The sequence below is a fragment of the Pinus tabuliformis genome, chromosome 2_2 (genome assembly GCF_031772625.1).
Source record: "Pinus tabuliformis cultivar Carrire ecotype Pingquan chromosome 2_2, CPIR1, whole genome shotgun sequence".
NCBI lineage: Eukaryota > Viridiplantae > Streptophyta > Pinopsida > Pinales > Pinaceae > Pinus > Pinus tabuliformis.
Window position 1 is genome coordinate 1,155,144,915 of NC_142300.1, and position 20,043 is coordinate 1,155,164,957.

Sequence of the window (20,043 nt, forward strand, 5' to 3'; positions counted from 1 at the left end):
GAGGGCTAATTTCACACATGTGGGGTCGACATGTCATCTTCACTGGACCGACTTGTCAAACTCAAAGAAGCAATTTTCCTTTGACCATTTTGAAAATTCTTTTGAAGAAGAGAGGTTCCTCCTTAGGGTTGCTGGGCTTCTCCTTGGGGAAATTCATCCCGTAGCAACCAATTTTAACACAACCTCCCAGGGCAATGTTCCGGATCCTACCTAGGTATGAGGATGTATGGGTGACAAATCCTAGAGAACCAATGGTCAGCTGAACCCAAAGAATGGACGTGAGATAAGGGCTTGAATGTATGATAGAAAGTGGTAAGTATGGCATAAGGATAGATGGAACTACGTTATCTCAATCGAGGCTTCCTAAGTAGTGCCCCTTTTATACCCTTTGGGCCATTAGGGGAGGTCCCACTAGACTAGGATTGAAGATTAACCCCCCATTTAAGGTGAGAGAACGAGATCACTGTCAAAACCCATCCTTCTTCCAAGTCACACCCATAATCCATACTAAATGCCCAAATTGTGAAAATTTCACTACTGAAATTCTATTGCAGCTATTGGAATTAATTCTTCTAACTGTAAATTAATTTAGCAGTTTATTGCTATGACAACAACAAATTAATCACACTGCACCCCAAGGTGATTGATTTGTCCAAGCACGGCCAATTGTTGACTTGACGGGTCAAGGAGCAATTGGTTGGGGATGGAGGTCACCAAACACTTAAAGGTTGCAGATGTGGCTTCTTGAGACAACGTTTATCAAAAACAGTAATTTAGCTATTATTTTGGCCCAGAATAGTAAACCACTGGTCCCTATGTTTGTTGAGGCAAATCACTGGTTTGGAAATGTTGGCTGATCACTGAGGTGGTTGATTTACTTTGTTTAGACAAATCATTGCATTGGGGAGCTTGATGGCTTTTGTGGTGGCTGATTTATTTTCGTGAGGCAAATTGCTGGCTTAGACAGCTTGCTTGCCTTTGAGGTGGATAATTCAACTTTGCATGTTGAAAAGAGTGATTAGAAACTCAAGCAACTTTTGTTCAATGCTCAAAAACTGTTCATTGAAGCTTCTTCAGGCATATCTCTAAGGTTGGACTGCTGTTGGGTTCACATGCTTCCCCTGGATTGCTGGTTTCCAACTTGAGTGACCTCCTCCGCATAGCTTCATAACCACTTGTGCTAAGTTTAGAAGATGCAATTATGTTGAGTAAAGTCATTAAATAACAAGAAACACCTAGATTTGTTCATGATGCCGAAAAATAGATAGAGGTCACCTGATGAAGTTCAAAACTAATTAATTTAAACCCATGCGGACTGCCTTAGTTTTTCTGCTTCATAAATGCATAACTTCCCCACTTGTTCTTGCAATGTCAACCCATAAAAGTGGAGCGTAGAAGATACAATAAGCTTTCCAATGCTTGGTCATATTTCACATGTCACTTGGTACTTTTCATGAAACATGCAGCAGAAAACAACTTGTTGATGGGGAAATTTTAAAAATTGTGTGTCTATAATTTAGGGGCTTTGAATTGATTCCATTGGTTCCACTGTGATTGTGGACCTAAATACATCACTCTAGCCCCTTAGGTATCCCCACACTAAATTTGTTTGGATCACAAAAATATTTGCAATCAGACCTTCGAGGATTAAGTCCAGTGTTTGTATGGAGTGTTGCATTGGTCAATTTAACAATTTTGTTTGCAATAACCTATTCTTTGATCTTCCTTCTTGGTGCATTGCCATTCATTGGATAGGAGTCAATTATATTACGTCAAAGTTTGTCTTTGACAGGGATTGAGGCTAGAAGAGAACACTGCTAAGGTTATCAGTCATGCCCCAAAAATCGGTGTGCTAGTCATTGGTGATAAGAAATGATACTAATAATCATTGACGAAAGATTGAGTTAGTACCTCTATATTTGTAATTAGAATGCTTTACGCCTTGCCCTTTCACGTATTATTCCTCTTATGCTTGAAATTGGGCCTTTAGAACCCAAAAACAATTAATCTTTGAAAACCAAATTGTGAAACTCCTACGTGTGATCTCATCCTTCCATATACCTATAACGTCTTTGTCAAATCCTTGCATGTCTTACTGGTGCTCATTCCGTTATCTTCTCAGACATGAAATTGCCTCGAACATGCATATCCCTGTGAATAACAAATACCATCTCACTCACTTCTTACTTTGCATGATTAGCACCTTGCCTCTTATGATAAAATAGGACTATTATGTTAGAACCTTGAAAAAATGAGTTTATATAGAGTACAACTTATTAAACATGGGAGTAAAAATTGTTCTTGCAATTATCCCCCACACAAAACCATATTATATGGCATTTTGGCACATACGAAATAAATAATATGTCATGGCTTGAATATTGAACCACCGAGTGAATTCGTTTTTGAGAACTCCATGCCAAATTGGCACTGATTTGGATTGGGAGTATTTGAATGTCCCTGAAACCATCAAGGGATGTCTCCCAAACCTCCTGGTTTTTGGTGGAAAATACCTATGGATGTGGGTGTCACCTACTTCTAAATGGTGACTCTCCCCTACAATCCTCAGCCCCCCAGGAATAGGGAAATACAGGTCACGTCCCTCAGTGGAGGGGATAGGTCTCCATGCAACCTTGAATTTATCTATACATGTATTTTTATGCCTCTTCACCAGTCTTTCAGTGAGACTTTTTACTTTGTAAATTGTGTTTGTTATTAAACAGAGTTTCTGTGTATGGACAAACCACATAAAACCATATGTACCGATGCTTTCTTGACTTCTGTTGGGGTTTGGTTCATTGAGATGTTATCACAACAAATGTATTGGTGGCTTTGACGATAAAATTAGTAAATGACACCACCTTTCATTTTTTGTTGTTAATAATGTATTCTATACAATGTTTTTCTGAATATTTTGTGATTAAGTTGTTTACTACGTTGGCACTACTTATATATTGCTTTGTGTTATTTCAATATAAATTATTTTCCCATGTCTCACCATAGTACTAACATTGTCTTATGTGCCTTCAAAAAAGCAAGTTTACATTATGGCAATTTGGAGCATGCTGATGGTAATGGAGATTGGGTGCTCTCCATCTTCAAAGCCCTCTCAACTGTAAGTTCATTAATTGTGATCATCTATAAAAATTTGAAATTCTAATAAAATAGATACCGTCGGAACAAGGAAAAAGGTGGAAGAGTTCATTGTCTGATTCTATTCTGAAGCTATTGAAAGATGGTTGAAAAGAATTATTTTTCTTTCAATAGGGAATATAACTTTTCTTCCTAAAAATTGATTATCATATCATTGGTTTGAATTGCATGAATTGCTATTGATGTTGGTCCTTGTGCTGACTAATTTTCAATTATTGATGTTTTGTGCCAAAAATAGAAAGGTTCGCATTACATGGTATTTTTTTCTTATTCATATGATAAATGCCTTTTATTTGTTGTATTTCTTTAGATTCCTTGTGCAACCACTCTTTATTATTTGATATAGCATGCATTTCACATCAGCAATTGAGTTTATACGAAAAGTTGAAAATAAGGTTGGAAAGGTTGTGTGTTGGCTGTGGGAAATGTATAGAGTTGTTTCTCATACCATAAACAACTTATTCCAAAATGTTTAAAACAATAAATATTTCTAAATAAACAAGTTTATAGTACTCAGACAACAATAAATATAGACCACTTCAGTGTGCTAGACAAGCAAAGATATATATATATATATATATAGATATATATATAGCCGAGGATTTTATATTAAAAGGCTGAGTATTAAACTCAGAAGTTACATTTCATTGATATCAGGAGAGACACTCTCCATGATTCCTGGTTCAAAAAGTCTACCATTCCTGTCAGCCAAAGTTTCCTTTTTACATTTTCGTTTCTAATTAAGCCACAACAAATTCTGTAGCATCTCCAAAAACTGTCTATTAGAAAACAAAAAGAGCAATATATTGAAAGGTAGAGACAAATTCAAAACCATATCATATGCTGTCTTCTTCAGTAGTGTCCTGCAACTGCTGATTCGAGAGCCTGTTTGTGCCATTTACCAGAGGGACTTACACGATTTTGACCTCTTTCCTATCTGCCTGGTTATGGTTGAACTGAAGTTTTGAGTAGAATGTGAGCTTCTGATATTGTTTATCAGAACAGATATTCGCTTCAACAGATAATTGCTTATACGGCATGTGTAACAGTAGGGTGATAGAACCCTGAAAACTACACATGTAAGGCACCCTAAATTTGAATTCCACTGAGTTTTCCAGACTAGAGATTTCATGTCTTGATGTGAGCTTGGAACTCATTGTGAGTTCCATCAGGGGCTCATTTCTATTCATAATAAAACAGAGGAGCCAAACCAAATGATTCAAAAAGGCCATGTGTGCGCCACACCCACCAGCAACCCAGGAGTAACTCAGGCCAACAAAAGCAGCAAAACCAACAACGCAAATAACAACAGTTCGCCTCAGGGCAGCTGGCAATAAATTGTGATGCACAGACACAGTAGAATACGTAACAGAGAAGACAATGTTTACCTTTGCAAGGCAGATGCCATAGCCAAGAGGCAGAAACAATTACACTCACAGAGACAAGGTCCAGTCCTTTAATATCTGCTTCATTCGGCCAACTGTAACCATAGTTTTAAAACTGGCTGGCTTGAACCAGGCAAACCGGTCAGTTCATTGGGTGACCAAGTCAAACTGGACAAAATATCCGGATTATGGGCCTATTTCGCCAAAAAACCACAAAACCGGTCCAAACCGGCCAGTTTAGGACGGAACTGGCCGGTTTATGATCAAACCAGCCGGTTCATTGCTAAGGTCGCAGTGGACCCACATGGCGTCATTTAGGAAGCTTTCTGGGTGTTTTGGAGGGAAAGTAAGGGGTTTTTCTCTCCAAAAACACCCTCTCCAAGCCTTTAAAAGGAGCTCACCCCCCTCATTTGCCTCATACATCTCATTTGGAATTTTGTGAGTTTGATTGGGAGTTTGGAGAGTGTTGAGTTTTTGCTGGAGTAGTCATCTTGGAGGTTTGGAGTTGGAGTTGAAGCTATTTTGGAGATAGTTTGGAGCTGTTAGTAGAGTTGGTGTTATCACTTAGGGAAAATCCCAGCTGCAGGGAAAGACCCTAAGGTAACCTCAGAACCTCTTTTAGGTTTAAGCTGGCCCTTCAACCCAGAGAGGGATCTCTCCGTGAAAACTCAACTACCCTATGATCACTGTAGTAGAAGGTTTTGTGCAATTGAGTTCAGGTGGCCAGATTCAGGTCTAGGGATAAATTGGTTGGGTGATCTTCAAAGCCATTGGCCATGGAGTCCAGCGATTAAACAAATGAGATCACAACTCCAATGAGCAGGTTGTACAAAGCATTAAAAGTCACAAGTCCTTTGACTGTTTGGGAGATTTAGAAGAAAGATGACTGAAGGAAAACAAAGTTTATAAATGGCTAGAATAACACATATTAATGACTGATAATTTTAAGAAAGGAGCATCAAAGAAATCCAATCTCATAAACTAACATTCTCAGACATTGAAGAAGACAATTATATAACAGAGAAATACTGATAGGGAGAAGTAACACATGAATTTCCTACTAACTGCTCATTAAACAGTTGGCATCTTCAAGAGGAGGCTAAGGAAGCTAGTTTGCATTTCCAGATAAAGATTTTTACTTGAAAAATTCCTCATTTCATTGTTGTCCATGTATTAATTTTTCTTTATGTGTTCTATGCTATCAAATCTCTAGTTCTATGCTATCAAATTTTGTAGGCTACATATGCATTTTTTTTCCTAAATTTATCTTAGGTTTTCCATTTTTCTTAGCTGCAATTTTTTTTTAAATGGCAGATTTCTTTGCAAATTTTAATTATTTCAAGCCAACATGGCTCCAAAATCCAAGGACACTGCATGGGCTCATTGTGATGTGATTATGGAAAAATGCTATGTAGATTTTGCGATAAATCTATTAGAGGTGGGGGTATTCTCAGATTGAAACAACACTTGGCTGGGATAAGAGGCCAAGTAAAGCCATGTGAAGCACCAAATGAAGTGTTAGGTCCTGTTAGGGCAGAATACCTTGCCAAGTTTGAAAAGTTTGAGGAGAATAAGGCTAGGGAGAAGGCCATCCAAGAAGAAATTTCAAGGAAGAGGGAATTATTACAAGCCATGAAAGAGAGTGGGTATGATGATTATGAGATTCAAGACTCCTCTTCTATCCCTTCCACCAATGACCCCTTTCACTATGTTCCTCCTGCTCTTGGCCAACAATCTAAAGGAACAAAGAGAACAAACATCCAAAGTTATTTCTTGTTAGGATATTCCGACACATAGGAAATAGTTAAGTTCAACTTGGTCTAGTATAGAGTTAGGTATAGAGTTAGGTAAAGTGTGTTTCTTTACCGTTGTACATTTTGTAACTTACAATCCGACGGTCACGATATGTAGTGATCCGACGGTTCATTCTCTCCTCGGTATTACCGACACTTGATCCGTGGCTTGACACTCGATTGGTCCATGAGTTCTATTTAAAGCGCATGGAGGGTCATTGTTCGGGTAATCCGTGCATGAGAGAAGCTTATGTAAATTTTCATTCTTTGATTAATAAATTGCCTGTAGTACCCACGTTGGGACAGGCCGTGGACTGTTTCCCTCTTTGAGGGTTTTAACCACGTCAAAAATACTGGTGTATTGATCTGTGATCTGGTTGTGAGCGGTGTCCTTTTGGTATTCTTTCTGAGGAACTTACCTTGTAAATTCCTACATGGTATCATCAACTTCAGGAGAAGTCTTGTATTTAACCCATACTCGTCCTGATCTTTCCTTTGCTGTTGGCCTTGTTGCTCGTTTTATGCAAAACCCCCGTGAAAGTCATTGGAAAGCAGCTAAAAGAATACTTCGTTATGTTCGAGGTACAGTACAGTTTGGGATTCATTACAGTGCCAAAGCAGCTCCTCTGTTAGTTGGTTTCACTGATTCTGATTGGGTTGGTGACCCTGATGATCGGAAGTCTACTGCCGGTTATGTCTTCACTCTTGGTTCAGGACCTATTACATGGGCTTGTAAGAAACAGGCTGCCATTTCTCTTTCGTCAGCAGAAGCAGAGTATCGTGGTGCCGTGGAAGCTAGTAAGGAAGCCTTGTGGCTTCGTCAGATCCTGTCAGAGTTTGGCTTTGAGCAGCAACATCCAACCACACTTTGGTGTGATAATCAAAGTGCCATTCAGCTATGCAAAGATCCAGTCCAGCATCAGCGCAACAAACACACTGAACTACACATGCACTTCATCAGAAAGCTCATTCATGACCACGTTCTTGAAGTGCAATATTGTTCAACAGATGATCAGGTTGCAGACATCTTCACAAAGGCTCTCACAGAGGCGAAGTTCACTAAACTTCGATATATGCTTGGAGTTCAGGAAGTTGTCACTAAGGGGGGATAGGCTCTAGTGCCTCCTTCCTTCTCCTATTGTGTCATATTTGTAAATCCTTCAATCTTATCCCAAGTTGTTCTTAAGGGGGGATGTTAGGATATTCCGACACATAGGAAATAGTTAAGTTCAACTTGGTCTAGTATAGAGTTAGGTAAAGTGTGTTTCTTTACCGTTGTACATTTTGTAACTTACAATCCGACGGTCACGATATGTAGTGATCCGACGGTTCATTCTCTCCTCGGTATTACCGACACTTGATCCGTGGCTTGACACCCGATTGGTCCATGAGTTCTATTTAAAGCGCATGGAGGGTCATTGTTCGTGCAATCCGTGCATGAGAGAAGCTTATGTAAATTTTCATTCTTTGATTAATAAATTGCCTGTAGTACCCACGTTGGGACAGGCCGTGGACTGTTTCCCTCTTTGAGGGTTTTAACCACGTCAAAAATACTGGTGTATTGATCTGTGATCTGGTTGTGAGCGGTGTCCTTTTGGTATTCTTTCTGAGGAACTTACCCTGTAAATTCCTACATTTCTCATCCTTTGCCACCACTGCCTCTGCTTATCCCACTTCCTCCTAGCCAAGTCGTCAACCCACTTTGGATGAACATTGCAAAAAAAATGCAAATAAAACTCTTATCAATACATTGCTAGATGGTGATATGATGTAGATATCCCATTTAATGCTGCTCGCTCACCTTCTTACTAAGCTATGTGGGACTCTGTTATAGCTGCAGGAAAGGGCTTCAAAGGCCCTACTATGCATAACTTGATGGGAGCTCTTTTGCAAAAAGAGATTTCTTACATTGATGAGTATTTGGCTGAGTATAGATAGTCATGGCTCAAAATAGGTTGTTCTATCATGTTAGATGGATGGATTGATAGAAAGAACCGCACTATCATTAATTTCCTTGTTTCTTGCCCTTAAGGAACTATGTTTTTGAGATCAGTTGATGCATCTAATAAGGTGAAGGATGCAACCCTTCTATTTGAGCTTTTGGATGAGATTATTCAGGAAGTGGGGGAGCAGAATGTTGTGCAGGTCATCACAGATAATGCCTCAAACTATGTTCTTGCTGGAAAGATGCTTGAGTCCAAATATAAGACCATATTTTGGACTCCATGTGCTGCACATTGCATAGACCTCATGCTTGAGGACATAGGCAAAGTGGAGTGGGTAAAACACACTGTAGAGTATGCCAAGTACATTACAAAATACATCTACAACCACTCATGGGTATTGAGCCTAATGAGCAAAAACACTGGGAGAAAAGAGCTTGTTAGGCCTGCAATTACGAGATTTGCAACTCACTTCCTCACGTTGCAATGTCTCAATTCTCAACAAAAAAACTTGTAGAAAATGTTTCTTCTGATGATTGGATTAAATCTCGGTGGGCTCGTAGACAAGATGGCAAAGACACCAAAAAGAAAGTTTTTGACAATTATTTTTGGAAAAGTTCTACAAAGCTTGTGAAAATTAGCGAGCCCATTGTTAAGGTGCTAAGGATGGTGGATGGGGAAAACTTGGCCATGGGATACATTTATGAGGCTATGGATTAGACAAAGGAGCAGATACGGGCAACTTACAAGGATAGGTTAGCTAAATATGGCTGTTTATGGTAGATCATTGATAACAGATGGAACAATCAACTCCATCGTTTTATACATGCAATTGGGCATTTTTTGAACTCAAAGTATCATTATAAAGCTCGACTAGGAGATCTGCAGGTTGGGTAGGTCAGAGATGGATTGATTGATTGTTTGGAGTGAATGGTCCCTATCCATGCAGACCAATTGGAAATACATAAACAACTTACTCTTTTCAGTATGGCAGCTGGTACCTTTGGCAAAAACTTGGCAAAGATGGCAAGAGATGTGGATCAACCAGGTAAGCAATTCCAATTTGTTTTTCTTTTCAAGTTAAATTGTTTACAAATTTACAATTCAAATTATCTATAAATACTTGTAATTTGTAAATAAGTAATGAAATGAACTATGTTACTAATTAATGTCTTTTTCTTTGCAGCACATTGGTGGGAGTCATTTGGTGGCCAATGTCCTCAATTGCAAAAGTTTACAATTAGGGTCCTCAGCCAAACTTGCTATGCTTCAGGTTGTGAGCGCAATTGGTCTATTTTTGAGCGCATACACACGAAGAAGAGAAATCGTTTGGAACAAAAACGGTTAAATGATCTCGTCTTCGTGCAATACAACCTTCGACTAAGTCAGAACCAAATGATGAAAATACCTGATCTAGATCCTATTGTGTTGGACGATATTGATCCAACATCAGAATGGGTGGAGGAGACTAAAGATCTTGTGTTTGACGCTGATTTTGATATTGACATGGCATTAGGGGGGATGAAGCAGATTTGGTAGTGCCATCAGAACTAGGATTAATAACTGCATCAAGAAAAGACAAACAACCTAAGTCACTTGACACGGGGATTCAGGACACGTAGGATTCGAGATTCGTGGTGTCGGATTCAGACACGCTGACCCCCCGGAACAGGACACGTTAGGATTCGTTATATATTATTTTATTAATATATATATATATATATATATATTAAAATTTAAAAATTAGATATTTCTTACACAAATTTTAATTAATGATACAAATTTATTGATTTCAAACATAGATCTTCATCTATAGCTATTAGCATGCATAGTACATACAAAATTCAAATAAATGTCAGTGGTACTGGTCACATAATGATAAATCTATTAAAAATTTAAATCATGATTCATAATTCATAGAATCATAATTGAAAGACAACTTACAACTACAAGATAGTAAGATAAACACATTGACAACTGTAGTTTTCTCATTAAGTCATCAAATCAAAATGTGTTACATAGGTAGTGTTGGTGTAATGCCAATGGAAAATAGAAATAGAAAATATAAAACAACTACAGGTATACAAGCCTCAAGGCATCAATCAACATCAGAATCAGCATCACTGTCCTCATCATCATGGTCCCGACTGCTCTCCTCTGCATCCTCCTCCTCCCCTGTATCCGTAGTTGCCTCTGCATCTGCGGGTGTGGAGGTTGACCCCTCTAAGTCATCAAATCTAACAGGCTCTAGCACTGGATCATTGAGATCCATGTTGGCCAATGCCAACTCAACAGTGGTGTCCAGACCCATATCATCAGGAAAGACATCCCACATCTTTGTCTTTCCCCTCAACCACTCTTCCCTCTGCCTGTAAATAAGATGAAGGTTGGTGTGCACATACACCATTGTCTCCGCCCTGGACTGCTCAAGCCTGCTCTTCTTGACATTATGCAAATTCCCATATGTGCTCCAATTCCTCTCGCAACAAGAGGATGAAGTCACCTGAGAGAGGAGCTTATGGCTAACTGCTGAAGAGGAGGGCTTGTTGCCCCATGATTTGCCCACCAAGAATAGGGCTTCTTAGCCCCCCTGTCTCTAATCACATCATAACCTCCAAATCGACCACTGCCAGTGGAAAACTCTGCAAAGGCATCCTCCACCTCAGCAAGCAATGCACTATCCTGATAAATCCGCCTGAATGCCTCTTTCCTCCCCTGTGAGATTTCACCATCCATGTGAGGAGGGAATCTGCGGGAAGGTCCACCATTCAACCACTCATGGCTGTAGTATTTGGGGTTCAATGAGTGAGCCAAACAATGTAAAGGTGTACAATTCTTGTCCCATCTGCTGACAAGAATATCATGTATGGTATCGCAGAAGGCCTCTGGTGATGTCTCATACTCAGGGCACTCACTCTGTAGAATAATGCTCCTCACAGACTCAATCATGGAATCCCATCCCTCATAAACCTCTCCTAGGATGGGTTTGTCTGTATCTACAACTCGAAGCAAAGAAATGATAGGGTCCATGATCCGAATAATTAGATCTACCCTCTCCCACCAAGCATCATCTAGCACTGTGTCCTTCACTCTTTTAGAGGCTGCCTAATCTGTCTTTCTCCAAAAAGACCAAAACTCAGAAATAACCATGGACCCAAGAGCGGTCTTGACCTCCCTCAACCTCTTCAACATCATGAATGAAGATGCAAACCGTGTATCAACAATCTTCAACAATGATAGATTGCTGTACTCCTTGTAGATAGTGAGGGCATTTGTATGATTTTGCACAAAGTTACGGATATGTCTTGAATCCTCAATAATGCTTCCAATCCAAAGCACATCAGAAGCAATGGATTTCAGTGCTAAGTTCAATGAATGGACAATGCAAGGTGTCCAAAACACTTGTGGATATTTAGCTTCCACAATCATGCCAGCAGCCTTGCAAACAGGTGCATTATCTGTAATGATTTGCACACAAGAATCAACACCTAAATCTTCAACAACTTTAATAAATAACTCACCCATAAATTGTGCATCCTTATATTCGCCAAGTGTATCCACTGCTTTCATGAAAACTGGATCATTCAAGGAAGACACCATGAAGTTGATGATTGGGTGTCGTGCTGGATCTGTCCATCCATCAGAAAAAATGCTAACCCTAGATGTTGGCCATGATGCTACAATAGGCTCAAGCATTTTTTGCACCTCTTTTTTTGCCTTCGTCAACAATGTGGTTCTCAGCTTCTCTGACCCAGAGGCACATACCCTGCTGGAGGCCCTTGAGTTAGATCTCGGCACATTTCAACAAATAAAGGTGAACCTGCAACATTAAATGATATGAAGTTTTGATAGAAGAAGAAGGCAATGGTGAGATCAAGCTCTTCTCGTCTCTCTTTTTGGAAAATCTTGTCCATTGGACCAAGCGCTCTTCTTTTTGATGCTTGTCCCCCAGTAGAAGTAGAACTCTCAAATGGAAATTTGGTGGTGGCTTTCCTCACAAATGTAAGGGGGTCTTCATTCTTGGATTTTTTTGATTTTGAAGCCAGTGCCACATGTTCCATACCAACATTGGCCTCCTTTTCCAATTCTTTTCTCTTTTGTGAAGTAATAGCTCTACAAGATCCAATCCCACAACCAGGTAAAGCCAACAAATGTGATTTCACACGGTAAACAAAAGTTGCATTTCCATTGCACATTGCCTCCTCCCTTTCCCTTATTGTCCGGCCCATCCTCTCTTGTGACATATTTCCACAATGGATATTTATCATTGTCTTTAAGTCCTCTTCCCTCAACATTACTTGCAGCAGACTCTGATGATATTGGGGGAGGAGGGGCATCTCTACCCATGACATTCTTGCCCTTCCTTTGCCCCCTAACTGCTGCCTTTGATTGAGCCATGAACACTGTTACCTGTAAAAAAAATGAACAAAGCATGCACAAATTTGTAAATAAAAAATCATATACAAACTGCTGTAAAAAATGCAAAAAAATGGAGGTGAAATGCCAGTCTTAGAATAGAGACAGTTTTAGCATGTCTTTTGGAAATTCAAGGTTGCCAGAGTATTATGAGAAATTCAAGGTTACAATACACATAATTAAATAGATTCCACTGTCCAGATATAAAGTTATTTGAATTTCATTACAAATCGACCCCATTCATAACAACCGCAGGGTCCATACTATTATAAATTGGTAGCTATTCAGGTTCAGAACAGTCTGGCATGTTTCATGCAGGTTAACTTTCAAAAGCATGGCACCGGATTAACCTTTCACTTTCAAAATTCAGGCATAGCCGCATAGGTTAGTTATCTGAAGTCTGGTATCAAACATAATGAGCGCACTTCTTGGCAATGTGTAGTTTGAATGGATATGAACACCGGGTTTTAAACTTTTACCAAGTCAAGTCATTGTTCAGTCATTGATACAGGCAAGTGCATTTAATTAGCATTGAGCGGTCAATGATGGCATCGAAGGCCTGTCTTGATTTATTTAAGGAAATGTTACAAGGCATAGCGAGGCATGGAGACCATTTTGCTATACAGTCCACTGTTCTGGGATATACTGATGACGAGATACAATTTAAAGATTGAGTTTGGAATTCATTTTGAGTTGGTGAACTGATGGACAGCACGAGGGGCCATAATGTAAACCGTTAAATTTTAATGGTTCACCACCCCATTCATTAGTTTATGGAAGAAATTGCATTCTACAAACACTGAACAGTGAGATCAGAAATGCTGCAAATGCACTTACCTGGTGGACCGGTGGTCGATTCTCCTTGCTGAATGCTATACTCCCTGCTGCAACAGCACAAATCACTTGCCAAATGAAAATATTAATGAGCAAACACGCCCTTTTCATACCCGCGCTGAGCTTAGCGAGTCCTGGAAACATGACACGATTCCCAAAATCAGGACTCGCTTTTGAAAATTGTGACACGACCTGGGATTCGACAAGTCAGAAAAGGACACGACGTGTCATATGATTTGGACACGAATCCGGACCGAATCGTGTCGGATTCACTGGATTCGGGATTCGAGGGGCCTCTAGGGCGAATTGGGTTATCTAGCAAACAACTAATGGAAGGCACTAGTCGTGCAACCCGACCAACTCGTGCTTCCATTAGGTCCACTTCTATTGTTATTGGTGGCAGTGTTACTACTGAGGTTGCAGACGAGGCTGAGGCATCCTCAGACTCTGAACCAGATGATTTCTATGTAGCTCCTGATGATGATTCTTGTTGGAGAATGTAACTATGTTCGGTCTTCAATAATGTACTTGGAATAAAGAAAATAATAATAATTATTATTATTGTGATTTATTAAAGCATGGGTTTCATGCTTGGGTCACCATGTTTTAGGTCAAAGTCCCCATTGAGGACTTCTAGGATTTATTTTGAGTCTATAAAGTTATTGTACATTTAAAGAGACTCTTCTCGGGCTTTTGAATCATGTAAAAAGGTTAAGTATTGAGTCAGTTATGAATTATGTAACCTCCACACCATGTCGGCCTAAGGGAAGATCAACTCGGCCTAAGGACCCTATACGACCCCACAAGAAGCCTATAAAAGGAAGGTCATCAAATTCATTTGGAGCATCATTCTATCATCAAGTTCAAATTCTCTTGTAGCTGGGAAGAAGTGCGGAAATCTCTTGTTGCTGGGTAGAAGTGCGAAGTTCTCTTGTAGTTGGGAAAAGGTGCGAAGTCTATTGCTGGGAAGCCGAAGTGAATGCAAGTTTGGGGAAGTCTAAGGAGACAAGGAAAATCAAAATTTTGGTGTGTGTGTGTGTGTGTGTCTCTCTCTCTCTCTGTTTCGTGTCCTAGATTGGGAGATCGACATCTTCAAAGTTTCAGTGTTGCCGAAAGATGCTAGTTGCTGTAAGTTGCTGCATAGTCAAAGTTGCTAGGAAGAGGTTGAAATTCTGGGATGCTGTGGAGGAATGGTCTAGTCTTGGTCTAGGGTGAAGAGTCTCAAAGAATGCTATTGAAAGGAAGAATTATCTTGACTGGGTTTTCCCCTCGCGGGGGTTTTGCCCTGCATGTGCCTACATCTGGTGTCTATTATTTTATGTGCGGCTGCTTTTGGTAATTGCTTGATGAACTAAAGAAAGAAGATATAAAGAATCGTAATAATAAGAAATATCACAAGTAATTATCAAGAACAAGAAAATCTTTACTGCCTTTTTGATTTTCTAACAATCTTGTGTCTAGTAGTGGTGATGAATTTGATGATTGATCATGTGTATACTTGTAGTCTTGTAGTAGGCCAATGGCCTCTTAGCTTGTAGCATTGTTTTTGGACTTTATAGGCCATTTAAAGCCTCATTGCTTATGTATTTTGTCGATGATATGAATTGTACTCGGTGCCATTTTGATATATTCACCTTAACTTGGTATATAGATGAGTAAAATTTGCATATTTTGTCTCTATTGGCTTGGAATCATGGTTTTAAATCTTAAAAATAAATTTTTTCATTAAAAATTAATTATTTAATATTTTTTTTTAAAAACCGGTTTATTGAGATCTGACGAGTCTCGATTTGACCTATTCCGGTTTGAAACCTGATTTATTAGGTGGACTGGTCTGGTCATCGGTTTTGATTTTCAAAACTATGGTTGTAACTCTTCATTAGGCACCACCACTTTACCATATCATGCCCCTTTGTACTATCTTCCTTCTGCATAGTTATGTAATTGAGACTGCTCATCGCATAATAAGCAGACTCCACTTGGCCAACTATAACTCTTCATTAGGCACCACCACTTTACCATATCATGCCCCTTTGTACTATCTTCCTTTTGCATAGTTATGTAATTGAGACTGCTCATCGCATGATAAGCAGACTCCACTTGGCCAACTATAACTCTTCATTAGGCACCACCACTTTACCATATCATGCCCCTCTGCACTATCGTCCTTCTACATAGTTATGTAATTGAGACTGCTCGTCGCATAATACGCAAACTCTCTCTCCTTGAGAAACCAATAGGTCAGATTCTCCACGATCAACATTGATTCAATGTGTTGGCTTATCCTTCCTAAAGGATGGGGGATGGTAAGATACATACCTTGCCTGAATATGATTGTAAATTGCCTTTTGTTAATTACAACGAAACTTCCAGGTGTAGACTCCAGGGAAGGGCACTTGTGTGTGCGTTCTATATCCATGATACACGCATAGAGAGGATCTCAATGCCACCTTTTTAAAAATGCCATGAAATAAATTTAGAGGGGGGGATTGCATATGAGCTGACCATCCCACTCAAGGTTTCCCTTAGGTAGAAAAGCCCCACGATTAGCTTTTTCACTAGCTTTGGACTTATTTACTCTCAACACATGATACAAGTGAGATCTTGGAATATGGATCAAAATCTTGAGAATTCTTGTAATTGTCTGAGCGAATCTTACATCCTGGGGTAGAGTTTTTTTTAGTATCCTTGATATGATAAGGAGGGAATATCATATCACAATGATTTCTTGAGTATTCATTTTCACAACACTATTAATCCCTTGAAAAATAGGGTAGGCTTTGGTGACATTATTGGTTTCTTGTTCTAATCCCCATGCATATTTATATTCCAATTGATTCATGGGATGAAATATCACCCCCCTGCTCTTGCTTCCCCTACATTAGAGAGATATTAAGAAGAATTATGTTATTCATTAATGTTGGAGGCACACATATAGCATGAGTACATCCTTTTATTTGTAATTTGGGTCGTTGCTCTACCTAATAATTTGTAATCCCTATTTCCTGAGTGGGCTTGATAGTTAAGAACATGTATTTCCTCCTTGGTGGTCATAGATTCAGATTCAATGCGGGTAGGGTATGTACAACAATGTAGACTAACCAGTCAAATTGATGCACAGAGGGGATCCTTTGTCCCACAAGCAAGGGGGTCCCATACATCAATTTGGTGTTCAGCTAGGTTACGACCTAAAATTATATATATTAACCTAATTGGTCTCCGCGTGGGATAATCGAGTGGTTTGCACAATGGGATGTTATCCCCTCCACCTAGTTTCAAATACCAATGGGGGACATCTTTGGACCATTGTGATAAGACTCAAAGAGTAGGCTCCCCCAGCTTTGTGGAGTCTCAGCTCTTGGTAAGTCATAAATTCTTGGCATATCTGGCTTACGGGTTGTTGGATATACTCTTGGTTATAGTGTTAGCCACTAGGTTTGATCTTGGGCCTCGCCCAAATTACTCCAATGACTTATGGATTCACCATGGTAATATATATATATATCTATATAAACATAATTGGTCTCTTAACAAATATGACATTTATCACTAGCCACTTATTAATATATATTATTGAGTGTTACTTATCCCAACATACCCCCTTGATAGAGGACACTGCATTTTACAAACCAATACTTTTGATAAGAATTTGATTCAACACCTAAAGTATCATTACAAAATTTGTATTACACATTTTTTTTCTTTTCTTCAACAATGCAATGTAACTCCAACATTTGGGACTTTTCTTGTTGCTCCGTCTAACTAGCATAATCCTCCCTTTGGAGGTGGAGGTCCATCTAATTCCCCTTGAAAATTTATTACATGCAGATTGACATAAACCACTTTCTTTGAAGTTAGACTATGATATGACTCCGCTAGCTAACTAATGCAATGAAATGTAACTCTAGTGTTTGGGACTTTTGTCAGCACTCCATCTAACTAGCATAATTCTCCCTTTGAAGTTGGACTTTCATCGAATTCCCCTTGAAAAATTATTACATGCACATTGACATAAACCTTTTCTTTGAAAGTAGACTCTAATAAGACTCCCCTAGCTAATCAATTAACTAGGCATGCTCCCTGAGTGCCCCTTGTTTGGAAGTTGAGTTGCTGCATATTTATCAAAAAAGACAATCATCGTCATTGTCTAAATTTTGTACTATAATGCAATTCTAATTCAATTTTACTTTATCCTTGAGTATATTAGCACATTGGGTTTTGTCATCCTAGGCATTATGTCATGTTTCCCCATAGTAGTAATGCCTTTTTCCTTTGGTGCCATTGCTTCTATATTTATTATCTTTCTTAGCTTTACTCCGTTTATTATAAAGGGCATTTTCTTCTACCTCCTTTTTTCTTTATTAATCTAACTTTTCCCTATAGGTTGGTAGTGAAACCCTCTACCTTGGTTATACCTGGATTGCCCTTTGCTGCTTACATAAATATGCATCAAAAGAGGGTGCAACACTGGAAATTCATGGATGGTCATGCATTCTAGTACTGTTCTTATTGCACATTCAATAAGGTAACATTTTTTTCTATCCTTCAAATTTCACTCTCCCTTTAAAGTTTACATTACCTTGGATGTTCCATGGGCATGGTAATGAATACACAACATCAAAATCGAAAATAGTAAGAGGAGTGGATCTTTTGACTGCTCCACTATGTTTTCTCAATATGAGAGCTATGTTAACCCTTTGCGATTGGGAGTTGGACTATGGTCGAGTGAGCCAACACCTTCAATTGGGTTGAGTCAACTCGTTACTCATTGCTAAGAGCTATGTAAATTTGTGACTATGGGAGCTAGCGCAGTAGTATGCCATCTAGGGTTAGTTTCCATAGTCTATTTTCCCCTATCTTGACCTTCATCTTCTTTTACTCCTAGTTCACTTGCAAACGAATTTTAGTTGTTGATGTGGATTGAGGTTCTAGCTTGCGTTGAAATGCTCTAGCTTGATTTGTGCTTGTTGGCCCTAGCATTAGCTCATGTGGATGTCCTATACTATTATGTATGTCCTTGGACCCACCTTGTAGTTCAATTGAAACATTTTTCGTCCTAACACCTTGTCTGAATGCACCTGCAACAAGCTGTCTAGCTATAGCTTAGCACCTAGTTATTGTTAGGATATTCCGACACATAGGAAATAGTTAAGTACAACTTGGTCTAGTATAGAGTTAGGTAAAGTGTGTTTCTTTACCTTGTACATTTTGTAACTTACAATCCGACGGTCACGATATGTAGTGATCCGACAGTTCATTCTCTCCTCGGTATTACCGACACTTGATCCGTGGCTTGACACCCGATTGGTCCATGATTTCTATTTAAAGCGCATGGAGGGTCATTTGTAGGGTAATCCGTCTATGAGAGAAGCTTATGTAAATTTTCATTCTTTTATTAATAAATTGCCTGAAGTGGCCGCGTTGGCTCAGGCCGTGGACTGTTTCCCTCTTTGAGGGTTTTAACCACGTCAAAAATACTGGTGTATTGATCTGCGATCTGGTTGTGAGCGGTGTCCTTTGGTGTTCTGTCTGAGGAACTTACCCTGTAAATTCCTACATGGTATCAGAGCTATTTGAGGGCTGCATCCGTTGGTGATCCAAATCTGAAGCCGGCAGAATTGCATCCGACTGCCGTTTCCTAGATCTACTGTTTCTGACTGCTTTCGGGCCGAGAGGACTGCTTTGTTGTGTTGGGAGCATCTGTTCCAGTGAGGAACCCCTTTCGTTTCACGCGAAAAGGTTTCCGATAGCCCTAACTGCGTCATTTTTAAGATCTGGAGGTGTACAGTGTTTATTTCAGTGTTTTTAAAACCGGAACCGGTGACCGGACCGATCCACCTAATGAACCGGTTTACCGACCGGAACCGGTCTAACCGGGACTGGTTTGGTCTAAACGAACCGGTTTTAGAAAAATACATTAAATAATTATTTTTTAATGAAAAAAACTATTTTTAAGATTTAAAACCATGATTCCAAGCCAATAGAGACAAAATATGCAAAGATTGCTCATTGATATACCATGTAAAGCCTTAAAGGTGAATATATCAAAATGGCACCGAGTGCAATACATATCATCGACAAAATACATAAGCAATGAGGCTCTAAATGGCCACTAGAGTGCAAAAATAAAGCCTACAAACTATGGGGCCAGTGGCCTACTACAAGACTTCAATCTAGACTCTACATATATGATAATAGTAATACTATAATAGTGATCAACATTATCACTTGAAGTTGAAACTTCTCATGAGTCTCAGTCATCATGATCAAACTCAGTTGGTTGAGTCTCGACTCCCAAACTGTGTAGCCACAAACTTCTCTATTGGTTCAGTGACTTGAGTCTGAAACTTCTGAAGGTATTCTGCCCTAATATGCCCTATTATTTCATTTGGTGCTCCACATGGCTTTACATGGCCTCCTATCCCAGCCAAGTGTTGCTTGAACCTGTTAATACCCCCTCCTTGAATGGATTTTTGGCAATATTTGCAGATCATTTTGCCATCAATCATATCACAATGA

General features: G+C 39.3%; 1 protein-coding gene across 4 annotated transcripts in view; it reads left to right on the forward strand.

The window, feature by feature from the left end:
- Positions 1 to 20,043, forward strand: part of LOC149197491 (uncharacterized) — a 400,746-nt gene that overhangs the window by 18,585 nt on the left and 362,118 nt on the right. For all 4 annotated transcript variants that reach the window (XM_089405857.1, XM_089405856.1, XM_089405859.1 and 1 more), the window contains exon 5: positions 3,036 to 3,115. In XM_089405857.1, coding sequence (XP_089261983.1) covers positions 3,036 to 3,115 — 80 coding nt within the window. The remainder of the gene's footprint in view (positions 1 to 3,035; positions 3,116 to 20,043) is intronic.